Genomic DNA, 19,582 nt, shown 5'->3' with positions numbered 1-19,582 from the left:
GACAGTTTGTAAAGGCTAGGTATAACTGTGCAAAAATTTAAAAAAAGGACACAGTAAAATTAAGTGAGACAACATAAGTAAAACACTGAGAAGAACTAGATACTCCCCATCCCCAACATTACTTCCGGTCAGTCCAATGATAGTCACCACTCATGTAATGTGTATGTGCTAACACAATTTAGAAGTTGATCTTTATTTAAATGTCAACAAGAAGTGTTTTACTGCATTATAATAAAAGCTATATTGTCAGGACTTACCTTTTTTAAAGTTCCTAATATTTGTGTCATATACAAATTTGAAATAATAAGAGAATAATGGATATTATATTAATAATTACTTACACTAAGAAGTTATTAATAATAAATTAGATATACATATTAGCTCATCCTTATCTGAAGATCTGATATCATCATTACAAACATAAACTTTGTGAGAAGCGATTTTGTTCCCTGCCAGCGTCTCCACTAACAAGAACTTTCAAAATTTTACTAATACATAGCTTGTATAACCCCTGAGAAATTTTTATTCTCTATCAAATTTACAGTCTAGATAGTTAGATAATGTTAATATAAATGAAATAATGGCAATATGTATATACAACCAGCCAGGCCAGCTTAAACATGGTCTTGTCTATATAAAGCATCACAGCAAAGGCAGGTATTTCCCACAACTTCCACCATATCCTACACATACATCTAGGAAAAAAGTAGTGTTTTACAACTGCTTACTTTTGAAGCCAGGCAATCGGTTTTGTTTACTCAGGATCCTGAGAGTACTCAATAATAGATGAATGGATGGATGGAAGAAACAGTATGCATTGATACTTATGTATATATAAATTCCGAAGAAATTCATAGCAGAAGCTCATCCTTACAGAATCAAATTCATCTGAGGGGTTTTCATCAAAGAAGTGTTATTTGAACTAAATCTCCAAGTGCAGGATTTTTATGCAACTTAGCAGATGTATATATAGTATCATCTCATTTAGTATGGAAACATTTCAACCAAAATCTGAATTAATTTAACAATAAAGTGAAGAGAAAATGCTAACCAGTAAATTATTGCATCATTTGAAAGCCTATTTAATTAGAAGACAGCTACAAGGATTCATGTAATCCTTAGGTGCTGCCCTCTAAGTCCTAGACAGGAATAAGAACCCCTAAGAAAGTTGGAATATCAAAGTCCTGCCAATGCAAGACAAGCTCTCAGGTATGTCAGAAATGCAGAGCCTGTTTTATGAAGAATCCCAAAATGACAGTAAGCTGTTGAGGAGGAAAAAGCCAGTTGGAAAGCAAACAGGATATCACAAATCATGACAGAAAACCAAATATAATGCCAGTGATGAGGGAAATCCCATATAGAGCGTCTCTGTGAGATTAAAGTGCACTGCCAGTAATAGCTAGAGTTCAAGAGTTACTTGTAGGGCTTCCCTGATGGCGCAGTGGTTAAGAATCCGCCTGCCAATGCAGGAGACACGGGTTCGAGCCCTGGTCCGGGAAGATCCCACATGCCGCGGAGCAACTAAGCCCGTGCGCCACAACTACTGAGCCTGCACTCTAGAGCCCACGAGCCACAATTACTGAGCCCACGCGCCACAACTACTGAAGCTTGTGCGCCTAGAGCGCGTGCTCCGCAACAAAAGAAGCCACCGCAATGAGAAGCCTGCGCACCACAACGAAGAGTAGCCCCCGCTCGCCACAAGTAGAGAAAGCCCGCGCGCAGCAAGGAAGACCCGACGCAGCCAATACATACATACATATATACATAAATAAATAAAAATTAAAAAAAAAAAAAGAGTTACTTGTAGCAATACAAACACCGTTATATGTTGTTTGCTTTGCAGTGTTTAATTTTCATTCTCACATATTTATACAAACCTAGATTAAAAATATCAACTGCTGTATCATCATTATGAGATCCTTAAGTGGACTGCTGTAACCACAATTTCCAGGAAAAAGAAAAAGAATGAGATTGTTTGCAAACTGATTAGCAACTGTACTTCATTGCACAGTTGTATGAAGAAACAGATTTGGAAACATAGCATCAAGATTAGTGGGGCCTTTGAGCCACAGTCTCAATTTGGATTCCCATCACTTTACCTGGCAATAGTGCCAATTTAACAGGCATCAGGCTGTGCAGAAGATTTTCATGTAAATGAAAACAGTTTGGGGCATTTTGCTTTCCCTCAGTAAAAGATAACTATAAATTTTCACTGGCATCAAAAATAAAACAGGTTAACATAGAATGATCCAGGGCAGAGTCCATTACAGGGAGAACTAATTTGGCAGGTGCACCAAACCTTTGGACATCATAGGCCACAAGTCTAGGGAGCACTAAAGAGTGTGAAAAATGCAGGTACAAAAGGTATTAAAGGACAAAGCACAGACATAACATTCTTAAATTTATAGGTGTAAAATCACCAAATTAAAAATAATTATTTTATTTTCAATATTGATTTTTAAAGTTTTATATATTTCAAATTTAAACTAATACTTTACATGATAAAGTATACATTAAAAATTTTAAATAAAAATAATAAAAACTTTTAAATAATTAATATAAAATAAATGAAGAAGTTCCCAAACATTATAATGCAGCGCTATGTGCCTCATCATTAGTGTGGATTTTTGAAAATTCATTGTAGCCCTCTACCTCTATCCTAGAGTCAAGATGATCTGACCTTGATTTCATAAGACTTTATTATCTCAGTCATATAGTTCCCACAGTCATCCAGGGACGAACATTTTTAATTTCTTCCTAGACTATGCCAAGTACCCATTAGTCTATTACTTAAATTCACTCATGTATTCATTCATACTTTCAATAAATACGTATTTAGGTCTTACTGTGTTTAAGGGACCACATGAAACAACATAAGGCATAGAAAAATGTGGTTAGTCATAGATTTTTGAACTCAAGAAGGTTATGGTCTAATATAAGTGTATGTTAGAAGGGTTTATGTTCCATCCAGAAGCCTTGAGGCCAAGGACTTGGTGTATCTCCAGCAACTAGCCCAGCATCAGGACCAGCGAAGGCATTCAGCAAGTCTTTGTTGAAGTCAATAAGTTATTGAATGAATATTTCTGTTTGGTTTTGTAGACACAAGCACATGAATTTATGAAAATAATTCATATAGCCAACCCCTAGCTATTTCTTGTTGCAAAACTGAAATACAAATTGTTTGTAAAGAAGAAAATACACTCACAAAGGGCAAAGTCATTTAAATATTTAAGATACATATTTTAAATTGCACTTTAATGCAAGGAGAACTATTACCTTTCAAATGGAACTCAGTTTTTTTTTTCACTTTGTGATATCACTCTGCAGGAGTTCACAAAAATATTTTTTTCACACAAAAGGCACTAGAAGAATTATTATCCTCCTGCAAATAGTGTTTTCTTTCACATTATTCTCAAGTTACAGACATCTGAAATTTTTCAAAATCATATTGAGTTCCTGTCTTATTACCCTATGCTTGTTATCTCAAGACAGCAATTGCTACTTTAGTTGGCAACTTAGATCTTAAGAAAATACTGAAATTGAGTATTAAGGTGTTGATTTCATCTAAGAATTTAAAAGTGTAAAAAACTAGTTTGTTTTATAAGTTTAAAGGTAGCATAACATAAATTCAGGCTCTTAATTAAGCACTTCCTGAAAATGCTTCTTTAACTAAATTACTAGTAGAATCAAGATAATTAAAATTGATGATCCAACAGTCTATTATACTCACACTAATTAACCGTTAGAATGCTTAAGAGCTCCAAGAGATAGATTGCTCTTCAAACAAATAAATTTCAAAGTAAAATATAGTATCTTTGTGGGAGAGTCTATGAAAGTAAATATTAAATCACTTCTCAGCAATATTGACTCTTGCCAATAAATCTGGAAAATAACAACACTACTTCCAAACAAAGAAGATGGCTAGTTTGTTTTGTACCCACAAAGGATAAATGACATAGTAAGTAGAATCAGCCAGTCAGAGCAAAGTGTGTGTGTATATACGTATATATATATACGTATATACACACACACCCTCCCTTACATATACATATATATATACACACATCCTTATGCAAGCACACAACTTGTCTACTAGCTCACTCCATCCATTGCCTCCCTTTCCTTTCTTGCATTATATGTCTATCTCCTTCACTAGTCTATGATTTTGTCAGGGAGCAGAAATTATACCTTATTCATGTTTGTTTCTCCACTTCCCCAGTCCTCCTGTACTCCAGCACCTACCTATAACTCTTTTATGTACAGAAAGAAATCAAAACAAGTATCATTTAATATAAAACAAAATAATCAGATTAACTGAGGTTTCTTTTTACACTTCTTGTTAAAAAGAAAAACTAACATCATTTAATTGGAAAATTTTCTACCAATTTCCAAGTCAACACAGACATCTAGTTTTAAAATCCCTAAAGGTCTCCCTAAATAATCTTACACATATTTTATCTGGGAGTATATGTAAGGCTCCTATCCCAGTTCAGAATGTTTTCCAGATTAGACCCTTCCCCTTACACTTTGTATTTGGCCAATATGAGCTTAGTAAGAAGAAGAGAGCTTTGATTTTGAGCTGTCACCATCCATCCACATTGTGAATCCCTGATCAACTATAGGTTTCTTTCCTGAGGACCCAAAGTGCAAAGCAGTATCAGAAAGCTAAAGTGTAGCTTAGCAAATCATAGTGTTTACCCTACTGGAAATAAGATCCAATGTTGATAATTGGTGTCTAAATATTATCAGACACATTATACTGTGTTTACCTCTCTAGGCTCCAAAGCCAGTGTGAGCTAGATAAAGTGATAAATAAGAAAGCATACTGGTTAGGAAGTCAGGCAACCACTTCTGCAACTCACCAGGTAAATGATTTTTAACTAATTACTTAAACCATCTAAGTCTTAGTTTTTCAACTGTAAAATGGGAATAATTATATTTACCTTACAACAGCCTTGGTAGGCTTAAATAAGATGCCCTAAGTCCAGCATGTAGCATGGCACCTAGCACACAGTAAATGCTCAATAAATGACAGTGATGATAATGAGGTGAATGTTAGAGACATGTCCAGGCAGGTGTCAGGCAGACCAAGAGATGAAACAAGTGCCCACAGCCGCTCAGGTGGCTAGGAAGAGAAATCACTGCAGAAATCCTGAAGAATTACGGTACGACCAGAGGTAACATCTAGGCAAACTTTGACACTCTTCCAGTGAACCAAGCTGCAGTGTGATAATTTCTTACACTATTTTTCCTTATATAATACTTACATTTTACCAACTGCCTCAATACTTAGAAAACAAAATATTAATTAGTAATATGATTTTTAAGAATCAAGCCAGTAGAAAAGATATTTTCCATCAAGTTTCTTAATATTACTCAAGTAATACCAAAGACACAACTTTCTATTTTTACCATCAGTAAAACTACCGGCCTATACACAAAACTCACGTTTGGTAGCACTGAAACAAATGTTTCTAACCAATCCCCAATACACATAAAGTTGCACATACTCTAACATAACCAAAGGCTAGTCTGGAAAATTTACATAACCTTATATAAATGAAACAGAAAGTAGAGGCATCAAGATAAACAAGAATAAAGTCATTAGCAGGTGCATTTTGAAAAAATTAAAACACTTCTTTAAATAAATTGAGAAATTTACAAGCAGTGGTGTGATATGTACATGTGTGTACTCACATATATCTATATGTACATTTGAAATAATGTTTTTAAGGAAGCTAATTTTCCAGAATAAAGTATATTTCAAATCCCACTTCTTTGCAAAGACAGAGTAATGATTCAGACATGATAAAAAAGAAAAAGAAAAGAAAAAAGCATTCACTATTTTCTACATGCTGCTTACATTTAATTAAATAGAAATATAGTTAATCTCCAGAAATGAATTTACAAATATTTAGTTTTATTTTTAACTCTACTGATTAGACATGCCAGTCATGCAATCACTAAAGTAAACAAGGTAATAATATTTTGAGCCAAGATAACGGCAACAGAAATGAGAGAAGTGGATGCATGAAAAAGATATATGCCATTGATGTCAACAAAGTAACTGACAAATAATGGGACATTTGGAACAAGGGACAAGGAAGTGTTGAAGGAGACTGGCAAAGCTGACTTAACTTGGTGCTCCCCAAAACAGAAAAAGGACCATGGGAAGAACTTAGTTTGGATCCAGAGATAATGAGCCCAGTTTGAGACAGATTTAGAGACAAATTAGAGGAATACTATTAATTGGAAAAATATTATAACGCCTGTTTCTTATTTTATATATGAATAGGTAGAAATAGACTCAACTGAAAATTCATTAAATTTAGTAGATGAAAAACAAATGTAAAATAATAGGCCTCTGAATTACAACATAAAATGGGGGAAAATCTCTTGATAGTGATAAAGGCTACATCTCAAAAAATTAATTCTTTCATGAAGCAAGTCTGTTTCTTTCACTACATACAGATTACTGAAAAACAAAACCCTGTTAGCTACAAAAACCCTAAAGTAACATCCTTTCAACAACCTAGAGAGGTAGAATACTCACTAGGTAACATTGGCCTTCTAAAAATAGAAGATTTCCCCCGTGATATATGGGAACAGCATAAGCATTCTCCTCAATGATAATCAACAGAAATATTTATACTTAGAAAAACTCTACTCAGAAATAACATTTAACAAGCAAACATTTCCTATGTTTTGCAATTCTAGAGAGGGAAAAACAACCTTTTTATTATTCCCTCTCAAAAGTGGACTGTCATTTTCTGTTCTTCAGAGTACTTACTGTACTTAAAATAATCCTTGCTATCCTACAGAAAAGATGTTTAAATGGCTTGTAACCAACTAATTAGAATATGAGCAATACACATGCATATTCATATATACACATATATATATGTGTACAAATATACATATTATTTTGCAGTGAATATAAGATTAAAATGACCATTTTTACTTAATCAAAAATTGGAAACTTTAAAAAGTTATTCTTTCCCCTTAAAGTAACAAGCTCGAACATTTTAAATGAATGGGAAAAAAAGACTTAATAATGAGTTATTTTTATTCATCTAACATTACAAAATTTGTGTATGTGAAAGGTACACATATGTGATGTTGAGACAGACACTGGAAAATTACTGCTTAGGCAAATATCATTGATGTCAAGACAGTAACTAGTTTAGCAGAGTAGAAATTTTTCCTGAGGCGAATTTCCTAAATAATGTCAGCTTCTACCTCTCATCATTAGAATAGCATATAATGATTTCTTAGTTCAGACTCTAGATGATATTGCTTTCTGGGGAGTTAAGTTTTCATATTCTTGGATCGCTATAAGTTATGCCTTAAGAACAATTAACTCACCTGAAAAATACTGACCTAAAGTATCGAAGGAAACCATAAGTAATTATAAATAGGAGTTTATCAGGTTAAAATTCACTGAAAGAAACTGCTCTCAGAAAGAAAGGACGAGAAGTGACTCTATGGACACTTTAAATAGAGCCCTGTAACAAAAGGTCTGGGGAAGCAGAGGCTTATTAGATTTATATCTCCTACTGCCCTTGCTGTTCATTTTCATTTTATAAATTAACATATTTGGGTCATCTTCAGGTAGGTTGACTAAAGTGATTGATTTTCCAAAATGGGACAATAAGTATAAACTGGGACTGTCCTGCTGAATACTCTGTCCATAGGGGAGAGCGTGGCTGTGTGCCTCTCCTGCTTCAGCACATTAATATAAATCAGGTAAAAATGCAGAAAGGGGCACAGACAGAGAGGATGGATAGAGAATACCCAGGTCAGACTGGAAAGGGAAAAGAAAACACAGGGCACAAGGTCACATGACTGACGATTATGTGAGGAAGGAGAAAGGGCTGCTATGTTTACTGACTGCGTGACAAGAATGGATTTACATGGATTGTATCTGAGCCTCAAGATATTTGCTTAATGCCAGTGGATAGCCTCTCCATCACTACCCAGCCACTATGTGTGCGTGTGTGTGTGTGTAAATAATATTTCTATATATACAGTATACATCTATGTATATATTTTATACAACAAATATGAAATAGTTGTCCAAAACTAATATATCACCAAAATTTGCATTTTCCATACCAGATTTAAATAATTTTGAAATCATAAGTAACTGGCCACAAGATTATATATATGTGTGTATTATATACATGTGTATTTATGTATGTCTTTATATACTGTGTATATGTGTATGTCAATACATGTGTATATTCCTATGAATATACACGTGAATATAACTAATGCTAACTTCCAGATTTTCAAAATCATTTAAGTCAACCTGGGAAAAATCTACTGTGATGTTGTATTCAGATATGTTTAGCTGTTAAATTCTACTTACGAATACAACTTAGTATGTTATTTTCTTGATATTAAGATATCATCAACTTTAAGAATCACTTTCAGTTGCGGGGAAGAAAATACATGTTAAACATCCACACTAATTATAAGTACCATCCCAATTTCAGAAAGATTAAAATATGAAAAATATGACTTGACATTAAAAAAGTATAACCAAGGGGTTAGGTGTTTTAAAATAAAACATATCCCCAAATAAGAAGCTCTATAAAGAAAATATGTGGGATTTATTAATAAATAAGAGTGCTAACTACCTAACTGATATAGTTCAAATTAAGACTTGCACTCTGGATACCAGCAGCCTCTAGATACTAAATCAAGCAGGAAATTGTGTACACACACACACACACACAGAATAAATGTATCACGGTTTATTATTTTTCATAAATCATCACCATAAAAATTATGAATTATTCACAATAGAGTTAATTCCAAGTAAGCCAGGAATGATATAGCATATATAAAGCGTAAGTTTCCATGACAAAGAAGAACAAGTATAAAAAATCCTACAGATATATGACCCATAACACATTACACAACATTGATTTCCCAGAGGCTAATGTTAAACTCACATACCCAATAACATCCTATAACTCAAATCTATTCATGCTGCACAATTACTTTTGCATAATAATATATTGTATTTTAGTTATCTGAGCTATTTTGTCTGTAACAATAGGAGTTCTTCCTTATTTTAAATGAGCATCTTTGGAAGCATCGTATTATTTTCTTTATGATCTTTCAATCACCTTGACCATTTTTTTAAAGTGTATGATGTCTTTCATTCACACATCAGGTAGCATGCTTCAAATTTTTAAAAATTCACATAAATAGGAAGAGTTCTCAGGAATGTAATTTGATGAAGGGGATTACATTTCTGTCTCCAAGGACTAAGCCTTACACGTTTGATACATTGAAATGTTCACATTAAAAAGAAATTATAATCTCAAAAGAAGTGAATACTTTAAGAGAAAACAAGGAAATAACAGCTCAACTAATTTTTACTAAAGGAAAACTAAATAAGGGTAGAAGGATAGGGATGGAAAGACGAGGAAAAAAGGATTCTTATGTATGGAGAAAAGGACTAAGAAAGTAAAGAAGGAGTTAATAAAAGAATAAAATCTAGGCATTCTGCTTTTCTTAGCTTTGGGCTCCAATCTTAGCTGAGATCAGAGGAATTTAGTCTGAGGTGACCAAAGAGAAATATATTTTATCTACCACCAAATAAGAATGGTGGAAGTTTTTATCCAAGGTAATTCAACAACATGAATTAGTAATTAGGATATTAAACAGAGATCAAGGCTGAAGTTTCCTCAAAACTGCCTACTTTTTAGAACAATTTTTTTAATCTTATTGAAAAAAATGGGAATAATCTCTAGACTTTGACATCTGATTACATTTCAAACTACCTTTTGTCTGTAACACACGTTTCCCTTCTGATCACAATGGTCACTCTTGCTCTTTCCTATTTTTAGAACTTGCTTCCTTTCATTAAGCTGCAATTAGCAAGAGTCCCTTCCACATATATATCACTGATTCCTTCAAACTAGCCTCATCCTTTGTTGCTTTTAGACTTTCACAGAAGCCAGAGTTTCTTCCTGGGAGTTCTCTAAACTTTAGTTTTTAGATATATGGATCAAGCTACAGACATTAATGTTTCCAAGAATGCTCACGGCAAAATAAATATTAAGAAGGTATTGACAGGGGATACGTAGCCACAATCTTTACTGACAGTGGCCAAGCTGTGACAAAGCCACAGGAGTACAGGACTATTTCGACAATAACGGCACAGTCAGGCACCATCATTGCTACTGTCCAAAAGAGCACCTATGGGAGTGAAGAAAAGGTGCTTTTTAAAAAAGACCATCATGAAGATAACCCTACTCTTTATTTCATAGCATGTTACAATGTTATAGCTTTTCTGAAATAATATTAAGTTATAGTATCCAGATCATATAGGTAAAAACACTTTAAAATGTGGGAAAAAAAAAAAAAGAAGAAGTTATTGGGTAAGAAGAGCCAGAATGACTTGCCTAGACAATTCTCTTCTGCAGTGGTTCTCAAAGTGTGGTGTGTGGATTAACAGCACCAGTATCATATGGGAACTATAAGGAATGCAAATTACAGGTCCCACCTCAGGCCTACTAAATTAAAAAAAAATCAGGGAAGTGGATGTTGGAGCTGAAGAAGGGGGAGGTGATTTTTATGCATGATAAAGTTTGAGAACCACTGTTCAATTGTATTCCAGTACCATAAGTAACCAAATAATATTTTTCTTAGTTCCAAAACCACAAATTTACCTCACTGAGGAAAAGAATTCTTCTGACTTTTCTAACAAAACTTTTAGTATTTTCAGAATCGCTTAGGTTCCTATTTACCTGAAGGTTCTAGTTAAGAATTGAGCAGCTCCATCTCAGGCTTTAGAACTGTTGCATTCTGCGTGCTAGTATGAGAATGAGGGACATTAGTGAGATAGCGGGGGACTCTTGAGCCACAGATGTACCCATGGAAGTTAGTCAGGTCAGCACTTCACATTCCCCAAATCTTGCCCCCAAAGTTGTCTTTTTATAACTGACTTTTCTCGTGTCATTTTTCCCCAGATACCTTTATCAATGAATGTGTCAACTTTTCTGGCATACGACCAGCCCACAATAAGTTACTGTGGGGTGCATCATGAACTTCTCTCTCATAAATCCTTTGAAACGAATGCACAGGAAGATACGATGGAAACACACCTAGAGACTGAGCTGGACCTGAGCACAATCACAACAGCTGGCCGAATCAGTGACCATAAACAGCAGCTGGCTTAACTGAGCTAACTGGTAACCAAGGGTTGCCATCAAACTTTGTAACCTCAAGGACAAAATGAGGAAGATTTGTTCATTGTGGACTCTAAAACAAAAGAAAACAATCCCCTGTTAAAATAAACAAAAATCCAAGATTGATTCATGAAATAAAGAAGACATGAACTGTTTCAACTCTACACTTTATAATTAGCTAAGTTGTGCAGTATTTTTTTGACTTAGAGTATGACCCTGAAAAAAAAAAATCTTTTTTTCTCAAAACTCATCCTACCTACCTGTAAAAACTGTACAGAGCTAATGTATTTTTCATATTGTAAAGTTTCAATTATAGAAACAACTCGTATGTACAGTACCATAATTTAATTACATTTTACTTTACAAACTTTATGTATTTCAGTTTCTAAAATTTTAAATTAACAAAAATTATTTCTTGTGTTATTCAGAGTTACTCAGTTTTGTAGGGACTGTTTTGTTACTGCTTTTGTGCCCAGAAACCTTGACTCTCAAATTCTGTGCTGTGCAAAACATGCACGATTTTTATCATGCTTACGGCGTAGAATTTTATCTACTTGGTCCAGAAATAATACATTAACCAAAAAGGGTTTGTTGAGACTTGTAAGAAGTTCTTCAATTACATAGACAGGTCTTTCTTATAAATGAAAAAAAATCAAAGATTTTTTAACACTTCTCAGACTTAACTGTTGCCTTGAATTACAGCCTAGTTTCTAAGCAGTGAAATGTAATGATAAAGAGGGATATTTTAACAACGTATTTCTGAATGAATGACTCATTATTTCATTCTTTTGAGTAACCCATTGTTAAGGGTGGGGGGAAGCATGGACAAAACATCACTGGAAACAAAGGCCGTAACCACAGCAACAGAGTTTGATATACTTAAAAGGTGCAGCTGCCAGTGACAAAGAAAAACTCTGTTACTTCTCATTACTTCAGGCCAAGGTGGGAGGATAAAGCATAATAATTGTACAGTAGCAATTTTTCTCTTAATTAACCCAAAGTGGTTTACCTAAAAATAACCATCAGTGCAAAATGTGCCTGGTTTTAAGACAATTTCCCATTTAGAATGGTGAGGCTGTATTTTAGGAACATCTGAAAGGAAATATATGAAAATTTTCACTTTGTGTGCTACATCCATTTTCTCCTGGGAGAGAACTCTAAACATCTACAGCTGATTCAATACAGATAGGAGCCATGGTGGAACTTTATCACGCAGGTAGACTGTAAACATCCTTAATATGTTCTACATTGTTTATATTGCTATTCATAATGAGATTCACCTCCAAATTATCTGAAAAATAATCCAGAGTAATTTGAAACCACCCCGGATCATATATCGATTATCCAATTGTATTATAAAGTTAATTCAATCAAATTATGAAAACCTGACTTTTCAGAGGCTGAAATAATCAACTTGTTTCTGTTGTTTGCTTGACACAGGTCACTGTTTGAAAATATTGTTATTTTATCTATGGTATTCACACATCCTTTTGTGTTTTTTTTTAATATAAAACTACAAGTTTCAATTGCTGTTACACTAGGAGAAGTGCTTTTTTTATGTTGTCATTTTTAATTCATGACATCAAAAATAGGTTGAGAGGATGTCAATCTAATAAGGATCAAACACAGTCAAAAACAATGAAGAAAAGAATTTGTGAAAACCGATGTCAAACTTTCAATTTTTTAAATTTCTTCCAAAGAAATTCAAAAGTGTAGTTTTATGCAGGTTTATCATGGCAAATTTAAGGGCAGGTTCAAAGAGAATGAATTTAAAAAATCAAGAGCAAATTTTTGTTGAAAATATACTGTCAGAAGGGAAAGAAACAAAATGTTGGAAGAGCAAACTCTCTTACTAATTTAAATGAAACTAAATGTCACAGCACTTGTATCAACTATTTGGCATTCCAGATTTTGTAACATATTTTGCATAAATTATTTGCTATTCAGAAAATTTTGTCATTTTTAGTTTAATTTTAATCTCTTTTTTTCAATTTCTGATTTCCTTGCACTGTATTATTGTCAGAGTATTCTTAATCCTCTACACTGGTATTTTGCTTTGCAGTTTGCAAATCTATAGAGGGTTAACTATAAATCTATTATGTGTGGATCTGAAATCTGATGCAAAATTTTATTTATTATGTAAACCAAAATGTCACTTGCAATTTTTTCTCATAGAAGTTGTCCTTGCAAAGATTCAAATATCTTTTAATTTGTGTAAATAAGCATTTTATATCTTCTCTTTCCAGACATTTTCAAACTGACAAATGATTTTTAGAAATTTTAAAGGTTCCAGGGAGCCTCACAAATATATGCCCCTTATTTCCTGAAGCAAACTGCTTTCTTTCTTAAACATTTTAAGTTCATCTGAAGTGAACAACTATAAATAGAAGCAGTCACCTTGGAACCAGGTGCATGGGAGCTCTTAGCTCTGTGCATCGGAGGACTTATTACGTACATTAAGAGCCAAATAAACTAAGAATTTTGGTATTTGTCATATTTGAAATTAAACCCAAAGGATCTTTAACAGGAAAAAAAAAAAAAAAGATGTTGGGTTACTTGTTTGCTTAATTTTTATTCTGCCATGTCCCGGGGTGTGGGGGCTTTGCGGAAATGAAAACCTGCTAGAGGAGATTGTGTCTGGAATCTTTACCATACATTTGCAATTTATATATTTGTGTCTAAAATCCCTATTTCTAATCTGTCTTTTTCAGAATTCAGTAATCTCCCATTTCCTCTTTCTAACCACCCCATGTCTTCCTTCCTGTCTACTACTCATCTCTTTAAACAACTGAAATGTTTCTATGTTTGGAGTTGAAAAATGCAGTTCAGCCCAACATGGTTACAATAACAGCGGTAGCTACAGCAAACACATTTAAGCAGTGTTTTGAAGTTTACAAACCATATTCCACATAAATATCTCATTTTCCCTTCATAACCAATCTATGAAGACACATTAATCTCAAAGAAGTTGAGACTTGCCCAAGAACACAGGGCTAATAATTGGTGGAGCTGAACTACTCTCAAAATTCAGACCCTATTAGTCTTTCCACTATACTAAAAGCCTTCCCTCTCTGATCAGGGCCAGAGAATTTCCAGATAGTAAATAGAATGAAAGTCCCAATTTCCAGACAGTAAATAGAATGAAAAAATGTTTGACATGTTGTTTAGTAATCCCTAATTTAACTCAGTTCCTCTATCTGTATAATATATGGGCTAAATAGACTCTTTCTGTGTGCTACTCTGGGCTCTCACATTAAAACTCTTTATTCAAAAAGTATAACAAGTCATAAATTTCTTAACAAATCACACCATTTGTAAATGTATAGGACGGTTGCTTCCAAGAACTGGATGTATATAGGCCCCAAGGTACAGAATAAAATTGAGAAGCATAAAAAAAAACAAAAACAAAAACAAAAAAAACAAAGATCAAAATCGAGATTATGCATAGAGTTATAAAACAGATTCATAGTGCAACGTTGAACATATGTTTAACACATGTTCAACTGAACACACATTCAATTCAGAGCTAATTGGAAAAACCTTTGTAATTTTCTTTTTTTCCTTTTTTGTTTCAGCAAAAATACTTATTGAACCATGAATTCTTACATCTATCTTAATAGAGAATAATTTTCTCTATTCTCCTTCCAATGAAAATGAAATGTAATTCATCCAAACTGATGTACAGATGCAAAAACATATGCTAATAAGCAAATAATATTTTTGATCAGCTCATTTTATCAAGTCTCTATCCCTACTCCCAAAACCACAAAATCAGACAGATTTTCATATAAATTATATTTTTAGAAGGAAAGAAAACTTGCCCAAATTTAACATTCAAGACAAATGACATAATCCTAACTTGAAATCAGATCAGTATGACTATGACTCCACAAACTGCTTAGAAATAGAATCTTTTTTGCAAAAATATTTTCTAAAATAAAACCACTGTATATGGGATTAAGAATATATGTTTTTCTCTGCTCCTGACTGGAAGACAGATATCATCTCTCAAACTCAACATTAAAAATAAGTAAAGAAACTGGAAGCATGAAAACAGGTACCTGATGTGAATGATTAGTAAGCTGGAAGAAAGAAAATCAGACGTAGATTTTCTGCTGGGTAGACGGTAGCCAATGAAGGAAAAAGTAACAGAACCAGCAGATATTCAGCCTCAGGAAAAAGGATAATAAATCTCTAGAGTAGACACAATAACATCTTACATTGGCATAGCTCTTAACAGTTTATCAGTCAGGGTAATGGTATAACCACCTCGTAACACATAAAAAGTCCCGAGGTTCAGATGGGTTGATAATACAGTAAGAAATCCAGATAAGTTAGTCTTGCAGCAAGTAAGAGCCTCCAACTACTTTTATTACCTTCTCAACTCACCACAGCTGTCCCTAACTAGAGAGGTACCAAAGGCAGAGGATCCAGGGTCAAGGCTTTCAAAACCCTGACATACCCACAAGGGTGGAGTAGACTGACAATCAGCAATTGTGCTTCATTTTACTATCAACTGTAATGGGGAAGAAATATTTGAAAATTTAAAAAATATATACCAAAACGGTGATGGGTTACCTGTAAAGGTCTCTCATGGCTTACATAATGATTTTAGTATGAGATAAGAGGCTTATATGTCACATTTTTAAGTTAGGGTAAAATTGATGTTTAAAAAAGTCCACAGTTGATTATTTACCTTTCTATTAAAGACGGTGACCTTAAAGCAAAAGAGTGCCTCAGCCATCTAGGACTTAGAGAACTCTTGAATTTCTTCCTCCTTTCTCCCATCTATTTATAGATTTTCTTTTATATGATATATGTCTTCCCAAAAAATTAAGTGAAATTTTATTTTGTATAAATCAAATAATATTTCAAATACATTAAGGGACTATATGATAAAGGACCCTTGAAGTAAATCCTTCTTGTTTTCTAATCTGAAACACCACTCACTAATTTATCTTTTGTAAACTGATTTACACATATCTTGTGTTGCATAATGCAGCACACGGCCTTAAAGGTTCTATGGTGCAGTCTTTACCTCAGACTGTATAAAAGAAAGGACTCTCTAGTTCTGAGCAGGCCTATAGACACTAGAGTGATCATTTTCAGTCAGTTTCAGTTAGGGAATTTATTTATCTGGACTAATATGAAAAACACTATTAAAATAATATGAATGGATAAAGTTGACAAGTCATATTTTTTCTGGTTATTGGTTTAAACTTTTGTCACCTATCATAGCGTCAAAGCTACTATTAAGAAATCAAAATGAGCCCAAATCCCTTGGATCCATACTAGATTTACTGAGTCAGAATCTCTGGAGCTAATCTCTAAGGCATGCTAAATTTTGCAAAATATTATTCAGATGAATTTACTTTTGCCAAGCCATTCAGTTGCTTTTTATTCTAGTCTAAAATTCTTCTTGTGCTTTCCTATTCCAATGTGAATCTAGTTTGCTAAGCCTGGATGAACATTTTTCTTGATTAGAAGAATGTGCAACAAAGGACAACTATACATAAAATGGTCAGGTTGTTTCCTGACAAACTGTGTTATTTATAGATTTTATTCCCCACTAGCTCTTCCAACAGAAATCTCTGAAAACCATCTTAAATCAGCTGTGTTATTCACTTATATTATTATCCACGAAAGCAAGTAATAAGTTAACTGTTGAAAAGCTGGAGTTGGGGAGAGAGGAAGGACTAATTTACGATGTAATAGGCATTGTGTTGTCCTCATCTCATTCTCAAACCATCTTAGGAAACAGGTACAACCACCATTTTAAAAAAAGGAAAATAAGAATCATGGTAGCTGAATAATTTGCCAAGGCTTATATAGTAGAGTTGGGGATTCAAATCCAGCGTTCCTGACTCTAAGAATGTGCTCCTACCACCCAATAGCACATTTTCAAATGTTAACAAAGACCACAATCAATATAATTAGGCTCATATATTTTAATAAGGGGTGTGGAGACAGGAGGAAAAGAATGTACTTTCCTATTCCTAAACAGAAAAATTGCATAAGCTATTTCACACTGTGTAGAGATTTCCTTCAATATCCCAAGTCCGCAACTTAATGGAAAGAAATATCCATTATTTTCTTGAAGTTTTATACATTGTTTCCTAAAAAGCATGAACATTTGAAAGAAAAAATCCTTCAAAAAATAAATACTCCCAAATACTCATGTTGTATTTTCATTTCCAATTTTCCTAGCATATTATAAACTTATGACAAAAATATGATAAGTAGATATCCATAATATAAACTTCAACTGGCCAAAGATGGAGGGAAGGTTGTCAATTGAAGCAAAAAGGATATAGATAAACAGTCAATAAAGTAACCAGTGCAATGACAATGTGAAAAAAAGACCAATCATCTACAGTCAGAAAATGTTAAGTGGCAATGACATGGCTTAGGTTGCAGAATATTTCCTTTGATGATTTTATGTGGGGATATTTTTTGTAGAAGTACCATCACTTACACAAATGATATGGGATCTGGGAGCACATTACATAAAGGAGGCAGGAAGATAACCTCTATAACAATGTAGATTCTGCTTCTCCTGTTACTCAGAACATATTCAATAATATATAGTTTAAACTAAAAATAAATATAATTTTCCTTGTGAAGGTAATACAGATGTTTTCATCATTATGCGCAGGTGGCCAAATAAAATTTTTTACATTTATTTTTAAATTCACATCTTCAAATAAATCTTCCTTAGTTTCAGCTATTAACAAATGATTATTAAATAGTGCCTTGATTCCATTAGTGTCTCTAGGAGAATTTTATTAAACCACTGGACTAACAATCTCTCCTATTTCTCCCTGAACTTCCACAAGCCCAAGGTAATATAATTGGGAAGTTACATTATCATTTTACTCCATCACACTATCTGAATATGTAACATCCATGTAAAAAACATTTTTTAATAATCCACGTGGGATTCAAGAGCCAGTAAAATACTCTGTAAGTCACAATTCTACTAAAAATTGCCACTACTACAACTGTGATAAAACTATGCTATAAATTTAAAACAATTAATAAATCCAGCAAAGAAAGAAGCTCTAGCATCCTGAATCTAATATCATTACATCTGTTCATCCTGGCACCACGACCACCATACAGAAATTATAACTGAAATATCTAAAGTAATTCTGATTTGGAACAACAAAGATGCTCCTTGTATCTGGGTTGAAGATGTGGTAAAGGACAATGAAGAAGACAAAAAAACTACACATACCGAGAGGTAGGTAAAAGAAATGTGATTTATTCTCATTCGATAGCCTGCAAGTAATTTTAAAATTTGAGACTAATAATTAAAATTTACAATAACATTTATGTCATCAAATGTCATCAGTAAAAACCAATATGGACATTAGGAACATAAAAACAAACAGATATTTGTGATGGCAATACATATTAAATAGATAGACAGAATTAATTCTACCGAAAGAGAGAATACTAAGGATAAAAAATACTTTAACTATCACTATTATTTCTCCTGAGAAAAACTGAAAAGTCAGAATAAAAGATTCAAACTAAATACCAAATGAACTGTTCAAGATCCATTTTGAAATAGCCCAAATATAAGCCCCAAATTGCTGCTTTCAACCATGAGTGATTACATTAATTCATATATACCTAGTCAGATTCTGATGTTGAGAAATGAACTGTGTTTTAAATATACTCCATCTGTGCTTACTGTTTTACATCAATGATATATTTGCTTTCAATTACAGATACATAAAGACAATGCCCTAAACAGTCTGATGAAAACATGGTGAAAGATTGGATCAACCCTATTCGTTCTGCTCTGCTATAACGCAATTACTGGAATAGCATGTCCACCGCAGTGGGAAGCTGGAAATATGGTTTCTAAAGTCCTCTCTAGCAGTTCTTGACCAAGACACTTGTAATATTCATTATCTATGGGTGTTATTTTACATTCATTTATAAAATAAGGAAATTATTGCCTTGAGCCAAGAGCCTAGAGACCCAACCCAGCTCTACTCTGACTACACTTATAACAAAGAGGTCTAAGGAAAGACACTGAATATCTCTGAACTTCAGCTATCTGGAGAAAAACCTGAGATCTTTGTGAGGTGGACAATTTTTCACCTTTGGATTTGATGAAATCTTAAGATCAGTGTACTGGACATCCTTCAAAACTCTTTGCCAGTTCCTCCTTAACAAACTCCAAACTTGAGTTTCTTGAACCATTGTCGTATTTTAGACATGGCTATTTCACAATGAACCCTTGTCGTACTTCATCATTTTCTGGAAGAATAACATAAGGCTGGGGTAGTAGCCCTTATTAATGTTTTCCTTGCATTTGATTCCAGTTATGGAAGAAAAATGTGTGAACTAATATGACACCT

General features: G+C 33.6%; 2 protein-coding genes across 4 annotated transcripts in view; one reads left to right on the top strand and one right to left on the bottom strand.

Moving 5' to 3' along the window:
* Positions 1-13,109, top strand: part of LRRTM3 (leucine rich repeat transmembrane neuronal 3) — a 181,656-nt gene extending 168,547 nt beyond the window's left edge. The window contains exon 3 of the mRNA XM_007167815.2: positions 10,989-13,109. Coding sequence (XP_007167877.1) covers positions 10,989-11,198 — 210 coding nt within the window. The 3' untranslated portion in view covers positions 11,199-13,109. The remainder of the gene's footprint in view (positions 1-10,988) is intronic.
* Positions 1-19,582, bottom strand: part of CTNNA3 (catenin alpha 3) — a 1,789,299-nt gene that overhangs the window by 1,134,772 nt on the left and 634,945 nt on the right. The gene's annotated exons all lie outside the window — the stretch shown is intronic.

Source organism: Balaenoptera acutorostrata, chromosome 16, assembly GCF_949987535.1.
Source record: "Balaenoptera acutorostrata chromosome 16, mBalAcu1.1, whole genome shotgun sequence".
NCBI lineage: Eukaryota > Metazoa > Chordata > Mammalia > Artiodactyla > Balaenopteridae > Balaenoptera > Balaenoptera acutorostrata.
Note: the sequence above shows the minus strand (reverse complement) of the source record. Positions and strands in the feature narration are given on the sequence as shown.